Source organism: Maniola hyperantus, chromosome 2, assembly GCF_902806685.2.
Source record: "Maniola hyperantus chromosome 2, iAphHyp1.2, whole genome shotgun sequence".
NCBI classification, from domain to species: domain Eukaryota; kingdom Metazoa; phylum Arthropoda; class Insecta; order Lepidoptera; family Nymphalidae; genus Maniola; species Maniola hyperantus.
Window position 1 is genome coordinate 18226138 of NC_048537.1, and position 12472 is coordinate 18238609.

The 12472-nt window shown below is 44.6% G+C and overlaps 2 protein-coding genes and 1 long non-coding RNA gene across 4 annotated transcripts in view; 1 reads left to right on the forward strand and 2 right to left on the reverse strand.

Annotated features, from left to right (window-relative positions):
- Acadvl (Acyl-CoA dehydrogenase very long chain) lies at nucleotides 1–6848 on the reverse strand. Of its 2 annotated transcripts, none has more exons than XM_069507196.1 (5): nucleotides 6810–6848; nucleotides 1646–2170; nucleotides 1277–1577; nucleotides 1051–1197; nucleotides 1–923 (listed from the first exon to the last, which is right to left on the reverse strand). In XM_069507196.1, the coding sequence occupies exons 1-5, from the start codon at nucleotides 6831–6833 to the stop codon at nucleotides 70–72; spliced, it is 1851 nt and encodes a 616-aa protein (XP_069363297.1). In that variant the 5' UTR covers nucleotides 6834–6848; the 3' UTR covers nucleotides 1–69. The 2 variants fall into 2 exon arrangements, with proteins under 2 accessions (XP_069363297.1, XP_034834261.1); XM_034978370.2 differs by lacking the exon at nucleotides 6810–6848 and adding an exon at nucleotides 4156–4534.
- Nucleotides 1–12472, reverse strand: part of LOC138404294 (uncharacterized) — a 351188-nt gene that overhangs the window by 326822 nt on the left and 11894 nt on the right. The gene's annotated exons all lie outside the window — the stretch shown is intronic.
- The window catches only part of Hydr1 (phospholipase Hydr1), a 19077-nt gene continuing 13274 nt past the window's right edge, over nucleotides 6670–12472 (forward strand). The window contains exons 1-2 of the mRNA XM_034978110.2: nucleotides 6670–6915; nucleotides 6977–7146. Coding sequence (XP_034834001.1) covers nucleotides 6811–6915; nucleotides 6977–7146 — 275 coding nt within the window. The 5' untranslated portion in view covers nucleotides 6670–6810. The remainder of the gene's footprint in view (nucleotides 6916–6976; nucleotides 7147–12472) is intronic.

Sequence of the window (12472 nt, forward strand, 5' to 3'; positions counted from 1 at the left end):
TAGTGGAAAAATATACATTTATTTATTTTATCAGTGAAATAATTTAAAGCTACCTATACAATATTGCGCTTATCTACAGGGCGGGATGTGGCGGGGACGTGTCACAGGTTGAGCGGCGAGCGCGAGATCTGGCCGGCCGCCGCCGCCACGTCGCGGCCCAGCGCCGTGAGTCGCTCGCCGTGGCGCACGGCGCGCGGGCCCAGCGCCGCCGCCAGCGCGCCCAGCCGCTCCGTGGCCTCCTCCGTCCACGCCTCCGCCATGCGCACCTCGTGCGCCGCGGCCGCCAGCCCGAGGCGGCGCGCGCGCGACGCCCGCGACAGCGCCGCGGCCGCCGTGTACGCGTCCACGGCGCCCGCCGCCAGCTGCTGCAGCAGCAGCTGCTCGTCCAGCACGCCGCGCCCGTGCTTGCGCAGCGCCGCCTCCACGCACGCGCCGAACTGCAGCACCTGGCGCGCCAGCTCGCGCGCCGCGCCGCGCAGCTCGGCGCACACCAGCGCGTCCACGTCGGCGCCGCGCGCCAGCCCCACGGCGCGCGTGGCGCGGCGCCCCGCCTCGCTGAAGATGAGCCCGAGGTGCGCCGTGGGCCGCTTGAAGGCGCGCTGCAGCTCCTGCAGCTGCGAGCCCGCGAACTGGATGCCGGTGAGCGCCACGAACAGGCGCAGGATGTCGTTGGTGCCCTCGAAGATGCGGAAGATGCGTAGGTCGCGCAGCACGCGCTCCAGCCCCGCGCCCTTCATGAAGCCCATGCCGCCCAGGATCTGGATGGCCTCGTCCACGACGCGCCACGCCGAGTCCGACGCGAACACCTTGGAGATGGCCGCCTCCAGGTGGTAGTCCTGGCAGCCCGCGTCCATGTTGCCGCTCACCATGTAGGCCAGCGACTCGGTCACGTACTGCAGCATCGCCATGCGCGCCAGCTTCTCCTGCAACAGGCGGGCGGTGAGCGGGCGCGGCACGCACGTGCGCGGGCGGTGAGCGGGCGCGGCACGCACGTGCGCGGGCGGTGAGCGGGCGCGGCACGCACGTGCGCCGGCGGCGCGCGGCACTCACCTGCACGGAGCCGAACTCGGAGAGACGCTTGCCGAACTGCACGCGCGTGGCGGCGTGCTCGGCGGCCTGGCGCAGCGCCGCGCGCTGCGTGCCGGCCAGCGCCGCCGCCATGCCGAAGCGCCCGTTGTTGAGGATGTTCATCGCCACCTGCACAGCAAGGAGCCGCGTGAGTGGCGGGCGACACGACAGTGGGGGGCCCGGGGCGCGGCGCGGGGGCGAGCGTCACCTTGAAGCCGTTGCCGACGCCGCCCAGCACGTTCTCGACGGGCACCTTGACGTCCTCGTAGTACACCTCGGTGGTGTTGGAGCAGCGGATGCCCATCTTGTTCTCGGGCGGGCCGGAGGACACGCCGCCGAAGCCGCGCTCCACGATGAAGGCCGTCACCTTGTCCGTCGTCTTGCCGTCGCGCGTCACCGGCGTCTGCGCGAACACCGTCATGATCTCGGCGATGCCGCCGTTGCTGATCCAGATCTTGGAGCCGTTGAGCACCCAGTGCTTGCCGTCCGGCGCCAGCACGGCGCGCGACCTGCGGCAGAGAGCGGCGGGTGAGCGGGTGAGCGGGGCGCGGGACGCTCGCCGCGCGGGGACACTCACTTGATGGAGCCGGCGTCGGAGCCCGAGGCGGGCTCGGTGAGGCAGAAGGCCGCGTACTCGCCGCCGGTGACGCGCGGCAGGTAGTGCGCGCGCTGGCGCTCGTCGCCGAACAGCAGCACGCCCTTGAAGCCGATGGACTGGTGCGCGCCCAGCGTGATGCCCACGCCCAGGTCGTGCGCGCCCACCACCTCCACGAGGCGCGCGTACTGCGTGTTGCTCAGCCCCAGGCCGCCCAGCTCGCACGGCACCTGCAGCCCGAAGGCGCCCAGCTCCCACAGGCCGGCCAGCGTGCGCGGCTCGATCTGCGCGGCCGCGTCGTTGGCGGCGGGGTCGTTGACCTCCTGGAAGAACTTCTCGACGGGCGGCAGCAGCTCGGCGAGCGTCTGGCGCTGCTCGTCGCCCAGCGCCTCGGGGAAGGGGAACACCTGCGCCGGCTCGAACTGGCCGCGGAACAGGTTGAGCGTGAAGGAGGCGCTCTGGCGCGCGCCGCGCGGCGCCTCCGCGGGCGCCGTCGCCAGCCCGCGGCTGCAACGTACATGTGTAATACACTGACGACTGACTTGAGCAACATTTGAACATGTAAATAACAAAAGTAAACAGCTAATGGCGCTGGACAGGTCACGTGACGGCTGACAAACATCAACTGTGGATCCCACCATACAACACCACGAGAAAGGCAACTGGTCTGATGACTTGACAAAGGTTGCAGCCAGTGGCGTGCACAGACTTTTAAGCCAGGGTAGGCATAAGTTAGGTAGAAACAAAGTCAAAGTCAAATGATGACTGATGATGAGTTTTGTGGATGAGGACTGCGAGAAATAGGTGAGAGGGGACAAGGTCGGAGGAGGCCTGTGTGTCTACACAGGACACTGATTCGGAACGGCCGGACAGATGGCATACATGATATACTAATTTTGTAAATAGAATTTGTATTTTACATAATTTTTTTTAATTGACAGAGAAACTTTGCAAGATTGCCACATAAAAATTTGGATTCCAACTTCTCAATCCTGATGCTGCAGGCGACCTGACCTCCAAAACTGATGGGATTTAGAAACTGTCGGTTATAAATTGATATTTGAGGTTCCTACCAAAAAAAGACTACCATTGAACTCGAGGACCCAACTCCTCAACCCTAAGCTGTAAGGAATTGCATTCCTAAATCGTGGTGATTTAGAAACTGGTGTACTAAGTGGGTTAGAAAAAGGAACAACTAACTGATGTGATGCAGCTTCCAAGTGCATTCCTCTCTCAACCGCGGCGCATGCGCCAACTGACTCCCTTAACAAAGGACCCCGGATGGGTTCCAAACTAGTCGGGCTAACGTCCACTAAACACGTGAGTAAAGCAGGTGGTATCATATATGTATAATGGAAATTACTCACAAAAATGCTGCTAAAATTCCTATTTGCATTGGGCTTTCTCAAATGCACACGGACGAAGTGGTGGGCATTACCTAGTCAGCAATATAAATAAAATAAATAAAATAGCCTTTATTCACTGATACACTAGTTATACATCTTATATTACTAACTAACCGTATTACTAATTTCTTATTTCCTATTATTTAATTATCCTATCCTACATAATTTATTCTAAAAAAAAATTAGTAACACCAGCAATTTACAGTTCAGGTTGTCCTCTTTGGACATAGGCCTCCTCTAGACCTCTCCATTTTTTCCTATCTAACGCTAGTCCGCGCCAACCCTTTGGCAGGTCATCCTCCCATCTCCTCTGTGGCCGTCCTCTCGCACTCTTCCCATCTCTGGGGTACCAGTAAGTGACCTCTTTGGTCCATTTATCCTCGTCAGCAATATAGGCTTAGCATATGTATTGTATGTAGATTGTCACAGGCACTCTATACATACATTCATTTGACAATTCCAAATTACTTGTATAAATTTGAATAAAGATCTTTCTATTTCTTTCAATTCATTACTTAGGTACAAGCAAATGGAATGCTGTTCCATTTGTGACTTATAAGTCATTTTTACAATAATTTGTCCAATAAATCTGAGATAAGTAAGTAGGCAGCTCCTATAGTAAATTGTATATTTGAATTTGTAATTTTGTAATCGTCATACTTTCACTTTGACTCTCACTAAACAAATAATTACGCAACTTCTTGTGTAACATGAATGAAGGATATTCTGACTCTGTTAACCATTACGTAGTAATTGGTAAATTACTATAATTTTGATATAATATAATATGTACCTAACGTAATTTATTAAAATTAACAAATCCTAATAAATAATTCAATTCCATGCAACTTTAACATTATAGTTTGATCAAACAGAAAACACTAGGTAGGGTAGTTAGGCAAGTATATTTTATTAAGACGTTACTAAAACAGGATTCAGTGTGTACTGTGTAGGAATATTTGTGGGGCTCTATATTTAAATCGACATGGTAATTGCTGATGTTGAATTGCTCTACTTAGCTACTCGGCCGGTACAAAGTCCAAGGCTAGGTCGTTCAGAGAACTTTGCCCATCGGCCTTCACCAACCTGCGCAGCGCCGTCAGGCGGCCCGCGCCCACGCAGCGCCCGGCCGCAGACACCAGCTGCCTCGTCTTCATCTTCACCGCTTACCACTCACCGGTTAATTATAAACTTTTACTATTTTAATTAGGTACTTAACATATTTTTTAGAGGTACCTATTTGAGAGACGGAACGTCAAATCGTCTTGAATACTAATTAAAGTTTTTAAAACTTGTAGGTACCTAGCTCTAGCAAAAACATGACGTCGTTAAAGTGGTAAAAAGTAAAAACTAAAAACCACCGACCAGAAATAAAAGCTAAAAACCGGCAGGCGAAGTAGCCTTTCGTTTCGTAATCATATAGCAAAATTATTTCTGTATTTACAAAGTACTCTGTGTTCTGTATGAAATGAAAATATGGACACAGCAGCAATAAATAGGTAACTCTTAATTTAGGTTATTCTCTTTGACCCTATTATAAAAATTTACTCTGTGGTCATAAATAGTCAATCCAAGTCGTAGATAGAGTAATAAAGGTAAATGCACGAACGTTTGCTTTCTCATTCGCATTAAAAAGAGAGCACAGATAAAGTTACTAATGTGATAAACAGAGACGCAGCTAACCTATTTTTTGTCCCTTCCCTGTCCCTAGTATTTTTCCTCTTTCGTGGCGACCTATGTGAAATATTCAAGTTGGTATTCAAGAGACATCTATGAAAATTTTATTGAAGCTTGTCCCTGAAACTTCCTCATTGTATTTCTCATTATATACATATACCTACATTTTCATTAATGGAATTGACAGTTTCGTCTTGTCATGTATTTGGTACAGAATTAACCGTTGGAAATTGAAAGCTTAGATTATTAATTTTTGCTCTTTCCATAGAGACTGCTTGATTGTATGCTTGATCAAGGGAAAGGGAATGATTTTCTAACAAGCGTTGCCGTATTGTATTAGATTGTATTCCTGCTATAAAAGCATCACGAATACTATCATTTTTGTTAGTATTGGCATTAACGGCCGTATATTCACAATCCTTAGATAAAAGTTGCATAAAGCTAGCATATATGTATCAATACTCTCGTTTGTACTCTGTTTTCTGGTAGCGAGAATATGTCTAGCATATTATACAGTATTTACAGGTTTAATATAAATTTTATCTAAAGTAATTTTTGCCTCATCAAATAAGTCAGCATCAGCAATGTACGCATATACTGGTGCCGATAAATTATTTATTAGTTATTGCAATTTTACTTGCGAATCGGATAGTTCCTTGATTGTGAAGTCCTTCGCCTTAAGAAAATTCATGAATGTTATCTTCCAGTGTTCCCATTCTTTTCTCGCATTATTGGAAGTTGGTTCCACATTGAACCGCTCTGGTTATAAGTATTTTTCCATTGCAAGTTGTTATTTTAAATAGAATAAATTGTAATAAAATGCATATTTTATGATAATAGGTTTATTCTATTTAAATTTTTAGCATGGATTGACATTAATATGATGTTCGTATAATCATAATAATAGTGTGTCATAATTTTAAATTTAGAATGTAGAAACTATGAAGTTTTGATATCACCACAGTAATCAATGTCAGTAGTTCTTCAAACTATGAAGATCCGAAGATGCCGATCTTAAAAAAATTCTAAAATCATATGGCTCCAATACGTTCAACATGTTCATATTTGACAATTTTTGCCTCAGCAATAAATATTTCTTGACCCAACATTTTCTGCGTCTTTTTTTACTAATTATCATTAAACTCGACACCATTGCTAAAGCAATGCCATGCCAACTTTCTGGTGTTTTGATGGTGCCATATTCGTTAAGCGCTCTTCGAAAGATGAGGTTTGGACCACGTGACGGTCACTACTACAATGAAAGGAAGTTAAACTAACTAGCTTTGCTAGCTAGTGTAGACTGTAGTGTAATGAGGGAGCTCTTTTTAAATCGCGCTACAGCACTAAATCTAGTGCTCTGCAAATTGGATAATGTAATGGGCGTTTTAGACTATAGCATTTTATAGAGAATAGCTACCAGGCAGGCGCTGTGGGCCTGTGGGCAGGCGAAGCTTCGTAGAGAACTAAATTTGTATGAAATGGTGGCAAGACTTTAACTTTAACGAGACATTTCACTGCGGTTAATAGCCTCATCGAAGGGCTGGCAATTTTTTTGCGAAATGGATCAGCCTGGGTGTCCAGCGCGGCGCAGAAATGCAGCCAGTATTCTTCTCACCATTCCATGCAAGTATAATTTGTACATTAATTATTAGATTAGGCTCGCTTTAAGTTTTACTGTAATCTGTAGGTAATATTTTCAATTATTAGAGCATATTTTCAACCTGTAAGTTTTCAATTTCAACAAACTAGTTATTTTATATCTAGACAACTAGTACTCTATGAGGGCAACTCTCTATAACTCTATGGCATGGTGCATGTGTCTGTGATTGTCGTATTGACGTTGACATACATTTACTCTTTGACGTTGACAATGACAAATGGTTGCAGTGAGCAGTCAGCTGTGTACGTAAAGATTAGGTACCTAGCACTTATGTATAGTACTTTTTGATTTCGCCTGTCGCCATTCGTCCAAAGTCTCGGCCTGTGATATTAGCATCATTATTTAGTGTCTAGTGCTATGATAGGTAATCTAAGTTGTACAGTTACATATGAATCGTCCTCACCATGCTAGGGGTGTTTCTGTACATATTCGAAGTGAAGAAGGAGTTGCTGGTATGTTTCTCGCTGTCGCTGCTGTACCTGGCCTACTACCTGGTGGAGGTGGTGAAGGTAAGCGGTCGGCGGCGCGGGGTGCGCGGGGAGGCGCGGCGTGACGTGTGACGTGTTGCAGCGGCCGGTGCTGCACTGCCGCGCGGGCGACTTCCGCGCGCTGCTGGAGGCGCGCGTGCCGCTGCTGCGCGAGGCGTACTGGCCCACGCCGTGGTGCGTGGAGGCGCGCCTGCAGACCGTGCTGGGCTCCGTGCTGCGCTCGCGCCTGCTGCCGCCGCAGCACTACCGCCGGTCAGTCGCAGTGACGTCATCGCGTCAGACTGGATGATGTCACGTTGCACAGAACCAATGGGAACTTGCCCCCGCACTTCTCTGCTTGTGATAGTTATTACTTCCTTTGCCTTTTGAATTTTATTTGGCCACTTCATTTGCATTAAGCTAGTATTTTAACTCAACCTACTTTTCATCAGGTGAAATTAAAACATGCTTTCAAAATGTAAAATTTTGTGCTAGTTGGTCCCTCAACCCCGCTAGTTGAGCCCCTCAACCCTGCTAGTTGAGCTCCTCAACCCCGCTAGTTGAGCCTTTCAACCCCTTGACCACTGTGGAACGTGTCATTATCAATGTAAAGTCAATGAATAAATTTAACTTTCAATGCCTCTACATAAGAATCTGAATTTATAATATTAACTAGCTTATGCTTGACTTCATCAGTGAGGATTTAGGTTTTTAATTGATTTTTAGGTTAATTAAAAAAAATTTAAAAAGACCGCCTTCCAAAACCACTACAAAGTAAAATATAACTTTTGTTTCTACATGTGTATGTATGTTCAAGTCAGGCGAGCTTCAGGCAGGCTTCATTTCTAGTATAAAGGGTACCGGAAGTGAGTTAAAAAGTTAGACAGAGAAACAGGGCATTTTAAGCTATTTTGGATTGGTTATTGGACTGTCCTCTCCTTTAAACTTGCGCCCAGACATTGGTCACACGCGCAGAGCTTACCGAGAGGTTTTATCTTTACTAACCTAACTACAACATTAACCTGATCAGGGCACAAAATTACTACTACAACCAATCAATTAAAATGACCTAAACGCAAAGCATTTAATTGTCAAATGAGTCTGCGAGCGAGACGCAGACTGGCTTTAAAACTATCAACCACGCGTATTAATTATACAATCGACTCAAAATGTTGACGCAACAGATCACGTGACGTCCGTTTCAAAGGTGGCAAATATAAGTGCGATAACAATCGGCCGTCCTGCTCACGCGTCCGCCCTCGGACAGCGTAGTGGTCTAATGAAGAGTTAAAACATTTGCACGAATTAGACACAATAATAAAGTTACACAATATGTTCATACAGGATCATTCTAGCACAGGTGTCTGTTACATTTTTACTTCTTCATTGGATTGTAAATGAGGCGCTGGCTTGTATCACCTGTGGTTTGATCTAACTGATGTTCATACAGGATCATTCTAGCACAGGTGTCTGTTACATTTTTACTTCTTCATTGGATTGTAAATGAGGCGCTGGCTTGTATCACCTGTGGTTTGATCTAACTGATGTTCATACAGGATCATTCTAGCACAGGTGTCTGTTACATTTTTACTTCTTCATTGGATTGTAAATGAGGCGCTGGTTTGTATCACCTGTGGTTTGATCTAACTGATGTTCATACAGGATCATTCTAGCACAGGTGTCTGTTACATTTTTACTTCTTCATTGGATTGTAAATGAGGCGCTGGCTTGTATCACCTGTGGTTTGATCTAACTGATGTTCATACAGGATCATTCTAGCACAGGTGTCTGTTACATTTTTACTTCTTCATTGGATTGTAAATGAGGCGCTGGCTTGTATCACCTGTGGTTTGATCTAACTGATGTTCATACAGGATCATTCTAGCACAGGTGTCTGTTACATTTTTACTTCTTCATTGGATTGTAAATGAGGCGCTGGTTTGTATCACCTGTGGTTTGATCTAACTGATGTTCATACAGGATCATTCTAGCACAGGTGTCTGTTACATTTTTACTTCTTCATTGGATTGTAAATGAGGCGCTGGTTTGTATCACCTGTGGTTTGATCTAAATGATGTTCATACAGGATCATTCTAGCACAGGTGTCTGTTACATTTTTACTTCTTCATTGGATTGTAAATGAGGCGCTGGTTGGTATCACCTGTGGTTTGATCTAACTGATGTTCATACAGGATCATTCTAGCACAGGTGTCTGTTACATTTTTACTTCTTCATTGGATTGTAAATGAGGCGCTGGTTTGTATCACCTGTGGTTTGATCTAAATGATGTTCATACAGGATCATTCTAGCACAGGTGTCTGTTACATTTTTACTTCTTCATTGGATTGTAAATGAGGCGCTGGTTTGTATCACCTGTGGTTTGATCTATTTGATGTTCATACAGGATCATTCTAGCACAGGTGTCTGTTACATTTTTACTTCTTCATTGGATTGTAAATGAGGCGCTGGCTTGTATCACCTGTGGTTTGATCTAACTGATGTTCATACAGGATCATTCTAGCACAGGTGTCTGTTACATTTTTACTTCTTCATTGGATTGTAAATGAGGCGCTGGCTTGTATCACCTGTGGTTTGATCTAACTGATGTTCATACAGGATCATTCTAGCACAGGTGTCTGTTACATTTTTACTTCTTCATTGGATTGTAAATGAGGCGCTGGTTTGTATCACCTGTGGTTTGATCTAACTGATGTTCATACAGGATCATTCTAGCACAGGTGTCTGTTACATTTTTACTTCTTCATTGGATTGTAAATGAGGCGCTGGTTTGTATCACCTGTGGTTTGATCTAACTGATGTTCATACAGGATCATTCTAGCACAGGTGTCTGTTTGTTACATTTTTACTTCTTCATTGGATTGTAAATGAGGCGCTGGTTGGTATCACCTGTGGTTTGATCTAACTGATGTTCATACAGGATCATTCTAGCACAGGTGTCTGTTACATTTTTACTTCTTCATTGGATTGTAAATGAGGCGCTGGTTTGTATCACCTGTGGTTTGATCTAAATGATGTTCATACAGGATCATTCTAGCACAGGTGTCTGTTACATTTTTACTTCTTCATTGGATTGTAAATGAGGCGCTGGTTTGTATCACCTGTGGTTTGATCTATTTGATGTTCATACAGGATCATTCTAGCACAGGTGTCTGTTACATTTTTACTTCTTCATTGGATTGTAAATGAGGCGCTGGCTTGTATCACCTGTGGTTTGATCTAACTGATGTTCATACAGGATCATTCTAGCACAGGTGTCTGTTACATTTTTACTTCTTCATTGGATTGTAAATGAGGCGCTGGCTTGTATCACCTGTGGTTTGATCTAACTGATGTTCATACAGGATCATTCTAGCACAGGTGTCTGTTTGTTACATTTTTACTTCTTCATTGGATTGTAAATGAGGCGCTGGTTGGTATCACCTGTGGTTTGATCTAACTGATGTTCATACAGGATCATTCTAGCACAGGTGTCTGTTACATTTTTACTTCTTCATTGGATTGTAAATGAGGCGCTGGTTTGTATCACCTGTGGTTTGATCTAAATGATGTTCATACAGGATCATTCTAGCACAGGTGTCTGTTACATTTTTACTTCTTCATTGGATTGTAAATGAGGCGCTGGTTTGTATCACCTGTGGTTTGATCTAAATGATGTTCATACAGGATCATTCTAGCACAGGTGTCTGTTACATTTTTACTTCTTCATTGGATTGTAAATGAGGCGCTGGTTGGTATCACCTGTGGTTTGATCTAAATGACGTTCATACAGGATCATTCTAGCACAGGTGTCTGTTACATTTTTACTTCTTCATTGGATTGTAAATGAGGCGCTGGTTTGTATCACCTGTGGTTTGATCTAACTGATGTTCATACAGGATCATTCTAGCACAGGTGTCTGTTACATTTTTACTTCTTCATTGGATTGTAAATGAGGCGCTGGCTTGTATCACCTGTGGTTTGATCTAACTGATGTTCATACAGGATCATTCTAGCACAGGTGTCTGTTACATTTTTACTTCTTCATTGGATTGTAAATGAGGCGCTGGCTTGTATCACTTGTGGTTTGATCTAACTGATGTTCATACAGGATCATTCTAGCACAGGTGTCTGTTACATTTTTACTTCTTCATTGGATTGTAAATGAGGCGCTGGTTTGTATCACCTGTGGTTTGATCTAACTGATGTTCATACAGGATCATTCTAGCACAGGTGTCTGTTACATTTTTACTTCTTCATTGGATTGTAAATGAGGCGCTGGTTTTGTATCACCTGTGGTTTGATCTAAATGATGTTCATACAGGATCATTCTAGCACAGGTGTCTGTTACATTTTTACTTCTTCATTGGATTGTAAATGAGGCGCTGGTTGGTATCACCTGTGGTTTGATCTAACTGATGTTCATACAGGATCATTCTAGCACAGGTGTCTGTTACATTTTTACTTCTTCATTGGATTGTAAATGAGGCGCTGGTTTGTATCACCTGTGGTTTGATCTAAATGATGTTCATACAGGATCATTCTAGCACAGGTGTCTGTTACATTTTTACTTCTTCATTGGATTGTAAATGAGGCGCTGGTTGGTATCACCTGTGGTTTGATCTAAATGACGTTCATACAGGATCACTTTAGCCGTGTATCACCACTCACCACAACAGCATTCATAGCATGGATCAGGTATCCAGCTATCCAGTCATCCAGTATTGCAGTTCGCATAACCAATTTCCACACAACAACAGCGTACACAGCATGGATGCCTGTTGCAGTTTTCAGAACCAGTTCCCACACTACAAGAGCGTTCACTTACAGCCACGTACATCACGTGACGTCCGTTTCAAAGACGGCAAATATAAGTGCGATAACTAGTTTCTTTTATTATGCTCGCCGACTTCATACATACATACACATGCAGACACAAAAGTTATTTTTCACTTTATAGTGGTTTTGGACACTAAAAGTAGACGTCAAAAGTGTGAGCACATAGTGATAGACACAAACACTTTAACAAACAACGACAAACGGACAGACGGACGAACGAACTTGAAATTGTGTATTTTTAAAATAATCCGCAGGATAAGTGCCATAGTAATTTTTACAGAAAATTTGCAAGTTTGCAAGAATCAAATTTAAAAATCGAAAACTTTTGGGCTGTAATTTTAAAATGCTTGAAGATTTTTCTTGTTTTATAACTGTTTATTATTAACAAGGATATGTACTAGCAAGAAATAAAAAAAGTCTGATTAAATACATTGTTCCTTATTTTATTAATTTTTAAAGTGGCAAACACCCCTTTACCAAGAAAAAAAAATTAAAAATGAATAACTCGAAAACGATACACTCTTGCATAAGCACTTTAGGGGTCGTTTGATAGCTAATGTCCTGTACTATTAACCCCGACCCCTTATCGGGATCGTGTCCTATTTTCCTGTAACTCTGTATAAAAGTAACATTCCATTTTATAATACTAATAGAGAAGAAACGAAAATGTTTGTATTGACCATTTCCATTGCTACTCTATTGGTACCTATCGGGTTATATCTCAACATTCAAGGAGCAGGCTTAGTTCCGAAAGGTCGGCGGT

What these genes read in the sequence shown, in the direction of transcription:
- Acadvl (XM_034978370.2), bottom strand. Translation starts at nt 4,226, where the DNA reads ATGAAGACGAGGCAGCTGGTGTCTGCGGCCGGGCGCTGCGTGGGCGCG. An exon ending in TCCGACGCCGGCTCCATCAA is followed by an intron (nt 1,578 to 1,645) that starts GTGAGTGTCCCC and finishes TCTCTGCCGCAG; the next exon opens with GTCGCGCGCCGTGCTGGCGC. An exon ending in GCGTCGGCAACGGCTTCAAG is followed by an intron (nt 1,198 to 1,276) that starts GTGACGCTCGCC and finishes CTTGCTGTGCAG; the next exon opens with GTGGCGATGAACATCCTCAA.